Here is a 10,410-nt window from a genome sequence, read left to right as displayed (position 1 = left end):
CCCCCACATACTCCCCAGCCACAATACATCCCCCACATACTCCCCAGCCACAGTACCTTCCCCCCACATACTCCCCAGCCACAGTAGTTTCCCCCCTGACATACTCCCCAGCCACAGTACCTTCCCCCTACATACTCCCCAACTACAATATGTCCCCATACTCCCTACATTTAGGACAATGCTTATTAGAACATTTGGTTAAATCAATAATTGTTAACATCTTATTATTTTTTCTTAACAGTTTCTGCCTCAGAATTTAATTATGAACATTTTAACTGCACAAGTATTGTTCACTGCTGCACCAAATACCGCATACATCCTTTCCACGTTTTATTTTTCTTGGAATTTTTAATTGCCATTTTAATTATTTTTTTTTATATAAATCTAAGTGCTCCAAATCACTGTCACATACCTATTGACAATCTTTTCCATACACTCAAACGTACTGGTACCATGATATATGGAGTTCTCCTTCAGCAGGAGTCCTCAATTCTCCTGTTACAATTGTGTTAACTGTATCAGCACAATTTGGAGCACTGTTGCTGCAGGGCTACTCCACACTGTCATTCTGGAACTCAACTTCAACCTTCACCTTCGTTAGCTCCCCTGACTCCTGGACCCAACGTATTCTTCTTTTTTCATTTACTCTCTTTTTGCTGCAATTGCCTCAGAAATGGTGCATCCAGAGCACATTTTTCTTTTCATCCTTTGCACAACTGAAAATATCTTTTCCTACCTCCACACTTGATTGACATTTACCTGGAATAGAATTCTCTGAGAACATTGAAGGCCTCCATTATATTTTAAGTTCCAGTGTTGCAGCTGAGAAGTCAGCTACCATTCTGATCCCATTCTTTGTATGCAACCATTTTTGACGGTCAGTTTATCTCTCGCAGCCTTCAGGGTCTTCTCGTTATCCTTCATGTTCTGACATCTTAATGAGTCTTTTTTCATTGATCATGCTGGAAACTTGGTGGACCTTTTTCAATTTGGAGATTCCTGTCCTTCAGTTCTGGAAAACCTTTCTTACATTATTTCTTATTTTATCTCCTGTATTTCTTGTTTTCCCTTTCTGAAATTCCTGCTAATTGGATTTTGGGCCTCTTGTACTAATGTTGTAATTTTATTATCTTTTACAACCTATCTTCTATTTCTTGGTCTTTTCTTTTTTAAAAGAGATGGAGTCTCACTCTGTTGCCCAGGCTTGTCTTGAACTCCTGGACTCAAGGGATCCTCCTGGCATCAGTCTCTCAAGTAGCTGGAATTCCAAGTGTGAGCCACCACTGGTTTTTTATTCTGCATTCTAGAAGATTCCCTTAATGTTATTATAACTCTCCTGCATTTTTATTTTGGCTGTCATTCATAAATTTAATTTACAAACACTTTCTTTTATTCTCTGGTTGTTCTTTTAAATAAAATCCTCTTTTTTTCCATGGGTATAATTCTTTCTTTGAGGCTATTACTTCTACAGCTTTAAAAAATATTTCTAAGCTGAGCATGGTGACTCATGCCTGTAATCCCAGCACTTTGAGAGGACGAGGGGGGCATATCACTTGAGGCCAGGAGTTCAAGACCAGCCAGAGCAAGATGGCAAAATCCCACCTCTATTAAAAATACAAAAGTTGGCTAGGCGTGGTGGCATGATCCTATAGTCCCAGCTACTCAGGAGGCTGGGGCAGGAGAATTGCTTGAGCCCAGCGGTTGAGGCTACAGTGAGCTGAGATCATACCACTACATTTCCAGCCTGGATGACAGCAGAACCTTATCTTAAAAAAAAAAAAAAAAAAAAAGGTGGGAGCCTGTAATCCCAGCTACTTGGGAGACTGAGGCAGGAGAATCGCTTGAATCTGGGAGGCAGAGGTTGCAGTGAGCCAAGATTGCGCCACTGCACTCTAGCCTGGGTGACAGTGCGAGACTCTGCCTCAAAAAAAAAAAAAAAAAGAAAAGAAAAGAAAGAAAAAAACTGCCTTTTACTCTCTCAGTCTGTTTTCTGAGTTCCTTCTTTCTACTTGTTTGTTTTGACCCCTCTCTCTCATATTACAGGCTTTCTCTGTCTGCTAATCCTTGGCCCTTTGTTCATTTTTAAACATGAGACACCCTTACATGGATATATTACATATGGAAAATAAAAATAAAAAACATGAGACACATGGAAGCTAACAGGAAGCTCTGTGGCCGCAAGGCCTGACTAGCAAGACTTACTGCGGGGTGACTAACAGACAAGCCAGCTTTTTCTTGGGGGAGGTGGGAAAATGCCAGTACTTCAGGCCTTTGCTCTAGACTGGAGCCATTCAGAGTCCCCCAATCCTGCTTAAGAAGTGCGAGGTTGGCTAGCAGGAGTCCGAGAGCATGGGCGGGTGGAGACCAGTCTCTCCACATGTGTTCAGGTTGGGGTGTGAACATGAAAGAACAGCCTTTCTCTGTCCCCAGTCGAGACCAAAACACATATACTACTGTTTTGTATCTTTTTGTTGTTGTTGTTTTTATTTTTGTGAGATGGAGCCTCACTCTGTCGCCCAGGCTGGAGTGCAGTGCTGTGATCTCAGCTCATTGCAACCTCCCTCTCCCGGGTTCAAGTGACTCTCTTGCCTCAGCCTCCTGAGCAGCTGGGACTACAAGCACTCACCACCACGCCTGGCTAATTTTTGTGTTTTTAGTGGAGATGGGGTTTCACCATGTTGGCCAGGCTGGTCCCGAACTTCTGACCTCAAGTGATCCGCCCGCCTCGGCCTCCCAAAGTCCTGGGATTACAGGCGTGAGCCCCCGCGTCCAGCCTATATCTGTTTTTAATTATAGTAAGAACTTCCCCCATATCATTACTTGAGAACCTCATATTGCACATTGAAACAGAGCTTTGCTTTATTTAGCATCAGCTTTTTTCCCGTTGTTCAACATTTATGTTGTTTCCCTATCACTTCTCTGCCCCCAAAATAACTGTTTCAAGAGAATATTTACTTAGTGTGCTCTTCTCCATACAGGTTGCGTTCAGTATGCTGGAAATTTACAATGAACAGGTAATAGAGATGTTCCTGGCATGCAAATCTGGGCGACTCTGCAGCTCAGCAAACCTGTGGGACTCACGGTCACCTGTCCTGCCCGTAAACTCTGGCCTGGCCTCAACCGCTCAGCCCCACCTACCTCTCCAACTTCACCAGCGTCCCCTTCTCCTCACACATGGAACTGTTCCTCCTTTCCAGAGCATGTTCTCCTTTCTCGCATCTATCCTTTCTCTGCCTGGAGCACCGTTTCGCTTTCTCTGTCCTTAAAGAAACCACTAAACTTAAAGATCCAGCTCGAGGTCAGCACCTGCTCTGTCTGAGGCAGGTAGCTTCAGCTGGCATGACACTGCACGGGGACTGGCAAACTGTACCCGCCGAGGGCCAGGTAGTCAATAGCTCAGGCTTTGGGGGCCATGCTGTCCCTGCTGCAGGCACTCAATTCTGCTGTCATAGTTCAACAGAAGCCGTAGACGAGACGGGAGAAGGCGCAACTGACTGTGTATCAATGAAACTTTACTTATAGACACTAAATTTGAATGTTACATCATTTTCATATGTCACAAAATAGTACTTTTGTTTCAGCCATTTAAAAACGTGACAAACACTCAGAGCTCAAGGGTCAAACGCAGGCGGTGGCTGCATTCGGCTCACAGGCTGTGGTGCACCAGCTCCCGGAGAGTCGGAAGAGGAGGGTTTCAAAGCCCAGCTCTCCCGTGTACCAGCTGTGTGACTTTGGAAACTCATTTTATCTCAGAGCTCAGTTTGCATTTTCATAAGGAGAATTTAGAATAAGACACTACATCTGAAGATGTACTAAATTTTTAAATGTCTAACACAGTGCCTATCCAAAGCTAGACCTTCAGCATTTTTTTCTACCCTTTCCCCTTGCACTTATTACGCTGTACTGTAAAAATTTATTTACATAGTTGTATGTGATTTCCAAATAATGATTTCCTTTTGAATACTTTTTCATCTGCAGGACTTATGCAGTATTTAGTCTAGAATGGCTGCTTCCTAGATGCTTGCTGAATGGATAAATTGACAAATGTACCTATAATTGTAGGTTTCTTATGGTCAGAGGCCATATGCTAATAGTTTTAGTGGAACCCCAGAAACTACCTAAACCCTGGACCTTACTGCCTTTACTACTGGGTTCTTATGGGGAAGAATGGGGGGAGGAGGACATCTTACCATGGTCCCCCTACTGACAGCCACTCATGATGATAATCTCTCTGGAATTCTGTTCCTTATCTCTAAGTAAGAGAATCGGGGCCGGGCGCGATGGCGCACGCCTGTAATCCCAGCACTTTGGGAGGCTGAGACAGGCTGATCATGAGGTCGGGAGATCGAGACCATCCTGGCTAACATGGCAAAACCCTGTCTCTACTAAAAAATACCAAAAATTAGCTGGGCATGGTGGCGGGCATCTGTAGTCCCAGGAGGCTGAGGCAGGAGAATGGCGTGAATCTGGGAGGCGGAGCTTGCAGTGAGCCGAGATCGCGCCACTGTACTCCACCCTGGGTGACAGAGCAAGACTCCGTCTCAAAAACACAACAACAAAAAAAGCAGAGAATTGGGCATCCTAAATTTCACTCTTGTGCGTGTGAAGAGACCACCAAACAGGCTTTGTGTGGGCAACAAGGCTGTTTATTTCACCTGGGTGCAGGCAGGCTGAGTCTGAAAAGAGTCAGCGAAGGGAGATAAGGGTGGGGCCGTTTTATAGGATTTGGGTGGGTAGTAGAAAATTACAGTCAAAGGGGGTTGTTCTCGGGCTGGCAGGAGTGGGGGTCACAAGGTGCTCAGTGGGGGAGCTTTTGAGCCAGGATGAGCCAGAAGAAGGAATTTCACAAGGTAATGTCACCAGTTGAGGCAGGAACAGGCCATTTTCACTGCTTTTGTGATTCTTCAGTTACTCCAGGCCATCTGGATGTATACGTGCAGGTCACAGGGGATATGATGGCTTAGCTTGGGCTCAGAGGACTGACACTAAGATCCTTTTCAAGCCTCATTTTTCCGTCAGTTCTTTCAGCAGTCAATTAAATAAGGTCTGTTAAATATCCTTAATGTTTTAGACAGAATGCTAGACTCTGAGGATGAATAAAACCTAAGACATGATTCCCACCCTGGAGCAGCTTAGTGGAGGACGCAACACTCACTGCAGCCAAGTAACACGATGCTATGTGTGCACAGGAGCTGCAGCCAGGCGGAGGCTTGGAAGCTGGGGTGGAGCTAACACCACCACGGCTGTTCCCTGCCGTCCGCAGAGGAGTGAGGCTGGGCCTTGAAAGAGGGTTATGAGTTTGGTGAGGCAGAGAAGTGAGGGTGCAAGGTGCAAATAGAAACAGCGGCACTTCCGGCAGCAGGATGGGTATTTTAAATCCATTAACACATGAAAGTTAGCATTTACGGGTCGGGCAAGTACCCTGTGTGGCGGGAGTGGGTATGAGGCTGCTGAGGGTAGGGGGAGCATCCGGGGATGAAGCCAAAGATTGTTGCCAAGAAGGAAAGTCCTTCAATGAGCAGGCAATGGAGAACAAAGCAAGGCTTCCAAACGGGGGAGTAAAATAATCAGATGGGGGTTTTAGGTATTTCTCCAGCGGGAGAGTGAAGCCGGACTTGAAGAGTGCCAGACAGAGCAGAGCAGGAGTTAGGAAGCTCTCGATGGCCCAGGTCAGGGACAAGGTCGTGGTGATCTTTTTTTCTCTTTCTTTCCTTTTTGAAACAAGGTCTCTGTCTGTTGCCCAGGCTGGAGTACAGTGGCACGATCATAACTCACTGTAACCTTAAACTCCTGGACTCGAGTGATCCTCCTACCTCAGCCTCCAAGTAGCTGGAGCTACAGGCGCACATTACCATGCCCAGCTAATTAAAAAAAAAATTGTGGAGACAGGGTGTCACTATGTTGCCCAGGCTGGTCTCGAACTCCTGGCCTCAGGTAATCTTCCTGCCTCAGCCTCCCAAAGGATTACAGGCAGAAGCCACCGCACCCAGCCCATCGTCGCTCTTGATCTCCAGGTATAACTTGAGGGTCCTGATGCCAGCATCTGTCCCGGTCAGTCCCTGTACTTCCATTCCATCCAGATAAACTTACTTGCCTTTTTTCTGATAAGCCTTATTCAGTCACATCTTCAGTCTGAGATGCCACTTCCTATCGTTTATCACGGGGGAAATTACAGAAAGGCCTCCTAGCTAAGGCAGAAGTTGTCCCCATTTTGATGTTTTATCTCCAGCACCTTATGTCTGTCATCCTAATTTTGCTTCCCCCAAACTTCAATCTGCGATCTTGCCTGGACTCTAGGACTTAAAGCCACAGACGTTCGAGCTCGGGGAGAGCTTAGAGATCATTTAATCTGTCCTTCTAGAAGGAGAACACTGGTAATGTCAGAGACTTTCCAAAGGTCTCACATGTTGGAGGCAGAACCAGGACTAAGAAGCCAGGTCTGATTCTCAGTCCGGGTTGCTCTGCACCACGTAACACAGGCTGCTCCGGCTCGACTGGGACACAGCATGACTCTACTTTGCCTTCTCAGCAGTGGCTTTTTTGAGAGCAAGGGGACATGGGAATTTCCCTAGGGACCCGGTGTAAGCATCATTACACAAACCTTCCATAATAAAATCCAAAGAATTACCCAGATTTTCTGGTTTGGTTAGGCTGTTGCAAATACTGGGGTTTTGTTTGTTTGTTTTTTTGAGATGGAGTCTCTTCTGTCACCCAGGCTGGAGTGCAGTGGTGTGTTCTCAGCTCACTGCAATCTCTGCCTCCCGGGTTCAAGTGATTCTCCTGCCGCAGCCTCCTGAGTAGCTGGGACTACAGGCGCCCGCCAACATGCCCAGCTAATTTGTTTTGTATTTTTAGTAGAGACAGGGTTTCACCATCTTGGCCAGGCTGGTCTTGAACTCCTGACCTCAAATGATCCACCAGCCTCAGCCTCCCTAAGTGCTGGGATTATAGTCGTGAGCCACCATGCCTGGCCACAAATACTGTTGAGACTAAGTTTCCCTTGGAAGTAGAGGTCTCAGGGTAGTGGTATTTGTTGTGCCGTGACTTAACCTAGGCAGAACGTGTCTTCTGCGCATATTAGGTACTTTGAACATTACTGACTTCCAATTATTTTTATTATTTATCACTGTTCTTAGTAAAGTAAAATTTCATTACTTTGTAATACAGAATTTAGAAAGAGGCTATGGTGGTTTATTTTTATATTATCTGCCAAGGAGTTGCTAATGAAATAGTTAATGAGATTGCTAGGAGAATATTTGTGTTAATAAGAGAACAATGTGTTCAAGTGCAAAAACTTCAGAAGCACCTATTTATAGACAGACCGCTGTGGATACCTACTCACATGCCTCATCATGCTGCAAAGGGAGCTTCCCCGGCCCCCGGGAGCAGTGAACTAAGTGTCACGTGTGAGCCCAGCTCCAGTTGCACTGTGCATGTGATGCTCATCGCGGTGCTCTGTGTCAGGAACTATGAGGATCCACTGGTAAAAAGACACCCACCCTTAGGGAACTCAGTCTGGCTGGAGTGGTCTGGGTATATACCTGACAACAATAAAACTGTATTTCGAAAAGAAATTTTTTTTAACTTAAAAAGAAAAGCTGGCCAGGGGCGGTGGCTCACGCCTGTAATTCCAGCACTTTGGGAGGCGGAGGCAGGCAGATCACCTGAGGTCAGGAGTTTGATACCAGCCTGGCCCAGTAAAACCCTGTCTCTACTAAAAACACAAAAAGTAGCCAGGCATGATGGCGCATGCCTATAACCTGAGCTATTTGGGGAGCTGAGGCAGGAGAATCGCTTGAACCGGGGAGGCGGAGGTTGCCGTGAGCTGAGATCACGCCATTGCACTGCAGCCTGGGCAACCAAAGCAAAACTCTGTCTCCAGTGCTGGGGGGCGGGGGGAAGCACGCTTCTGACTTCACTAATTACAGCAGTCTTCCTATCCTTTTGCTTGCAATTTCCCTATTTCTTACTTTGCTAAATTATGAAATACCTACAGAAATGTATCCATTCATCCAATAACTATTATTGAGCATCTATCTATACAGGCAGAGATGCAGAAGTGAAGTAAACAACAACCCCTGCCTTCCTGAAGTTTACATTATTTGTTCTATTTTCTATAGATAAGAGATTTACTGTCCAGAACCAAAAAACCTGGTGGGCTCAGAGTAAGGGAAGATCAACAGCTGGGCTTTTACGTGGAAGGCCTGAAGTCGGTGCTCTGTCAGAACTATGCCCAATTGAAAGGCTGATGGAACAAGGAACAAAAATAAGGACCGCGGCTTCGACCAACATGAATGCCAGCAGCAGCCGGTCCCACCTGGTCATCACCATCCAGTTCAAGCAGTTGAGAGCCGAGTGGACACCACTGTCCCGATCTCTAGAAAAGGCCGCTCTGGGAGGAAGGCCCCCCGCTGCGGAAGGATTTCCCCCTGGTGGGATCTCCACACAAGGCTGCTCTGCGGGAGGCTCCCCCCTGCGGCAGGCTCCCCCCTGCGGAAGGCTCCCCCCTGCGGAAGACTCCCCCTGCGGCAGGCTCCCCAGTGCGGAAGGGTCCCCCTGCGGGAGGCTCCCCCTGCGGGAGGCTTCCCCGTGCGGAAGGCTCCCCCTGCGAAAGGCTCCCCCTGGCATAATGGGTTCGTGGGTATTATAGGATCCTGCAGATTTGACCTATGGATGAAGGTGGCTCTTCCAACCACAGCATATAGAGCCAGAAACAGGAAAAGGGGACATGTGTGCCCTTTTCCTGCCTCCCTCCCACCTCAATGGTCACACCCCACCCAGCCTAAGTGAGCCTATCAGAGCCCCAAAGGGCCCCAGGACTAAGAGCTGTTTTCCCTCAAGTACATTCCAGAGCTTGCAGGAATAAGTTTTGACCCCAATTTGATCAAGGAGCCAATTGTGAAGGTATGAGAGTGTCTCCATGGTTCATCCTGGAGAACTGTATCAGCAGCACATCTGTTCATTACCACCGTGAGACCAGCATTCAGACCCACAGCCTGAGGACTGCCAGGTACTGAGGTACCCTTTCCATGCGTGGATGCATCAAGTTTGTTTTTTTTTTTTTTGAAACGGAGTTTTGCTCTTGCTGCCCAGGCTGAAGTGCAATGGCACGATCTTGGCTCACTGCAACCTCCGCCTCCCAGGTTCAAGCGATTCTCCTGCCTCAGCCTCCCAAGTAGCTGGGACTACTGGCGTGCACCATCATGCCTGGCTAATTGTGTATTTTTAGTAGAGACGGGGTTTCTCCATGTTGGTCAGGCTGGTCTTGAACTCCCGACCTCAGGTGACCCGCCCACCTCGGCCTCCCAAGGTGCTGGGATTACAGGCATGAGCCACCGCGCCCAGCCGCACCAAGTAAGTTCTTAGGAACCAAGCAGTGCGTGTAGCATTCCACTAACTAGAACCTTAGATCAACTAGAGCCCACTTTGATCCTCCACACCGGTACCTCGGGGGACATCAGAGAGTGACCTCTACAGTGCCACCAATTTGATCTAGAAATGGCTATTCACAAATCCTGGGTCAATGTTACATGTAGCTATGATCCTACCACCTCTGTCCCCTAAGTCATAGTACCAGTAATAGAACAGTAATCAATGAAAAGAATCCCGTTCTATGCAGGAGTAAGGGGAAAACACGGGACTGTGTTCAAGTCTGGACGCCTCTGTTCACCAGCTCTAAGCCTTTGGGAAATAACCTCTGAGCCTCAGTTTCCTCTTCTGTAAGATGAGACAAGACACTCTCCTTGCAGTAACGTCAGGAAGCTTGAATAAGATATTGCATTTTAAGGAACTTTGTAAACTTTTAAGTACTATTCACTTGATTTCATAATGTTAGTAAAATTCACCAACTTTATATATGGTTTGCCCTGATATTTTTTAACTTGGTATTTTAGGGGCAAGTGAAGAAATTAGCTAGGAAAAAAGGAGTGAAGAGAGTTAGCACCATACTCTGTATATTGGGGTCAGTAGTGATATTAACACCTGATATTGTATGTCAGGCGTGTGCTAGAACCATCACCTCTATGATCTTTAACCCTCATAACATCTCAGGAATGTGTCCCTATCACTGGCCTACCACTGTGAAAGTTGAAACTCTGAAAAGGTAAGTCGTTTGCTCAAAGTCACGGAGCCTGCAAAGGAATCTGTAGGATCCTGAAGTACATGTTCTTTCCACATGACCACACAGTCCTGAAGAGCTACTTATTTTGCAGATTTCACAGTGTTTTGTATTTTAATAATTTATTGATCACAGAAATAATGGAGCACTAATCGGTATCTAGTGTTTTACTGGAAAGGAGATTTACAGAATGGGAAGAGGAGAGTGAGATATTTTATTGTAAAATGTTATTGTAGGGAATGGCATTTTATGTTGCAGATTTTGTTTTTTCAGTCTGAAATACAATGAAAGCA

The 10,410-nt window shown here is 46.3% G+C and overlaps 1 protein-coding gene across 1 annotated transcript in view; it reads left to right on the top strand.

Moving 5' to 3' along the window:
• KIF28P overlaps nucleotides 1-10,410 on the top strand; it is a 75,527-nt gene that overhangs the window by 22,432 nt on the left and 42,685 nt on the right. The window contains 4 exon segments of the mRNA XM_011955776.1: nucleotides 2,979-3,014; nucleotides 8,121-8,235; nucleotides 8,238-8,633; nucleotides 8,890-9,010. Coding sequence (XP_011811166.1) covers nucleotides 2,979-3,014; nucleotides 8,121-8,235; nucleotides 8,238-8,633; nucleotides 8,890-9,010 — 668 coding nt within the window.

The sequence above is a fragment of the Colobus angolensis genome, unplaced genomic scaffold, assembly GCF_000951035.1.
Source record: "Colobus angolensis palliatus isolate OR3802 unplaced genomic scaffold, Cang.pa_1.0 Scaffold40, whole genome shotgun sequence".
Taxonomy (NCBI): Eukaryota; Metazoa; Chordata; class Mammalia; order Primates; family Cercopithecidae; genus Colobus; species Colobus angolensis.
This window is presented reverse-complemented; position numbering and strand designations above follow the sequence as displayed.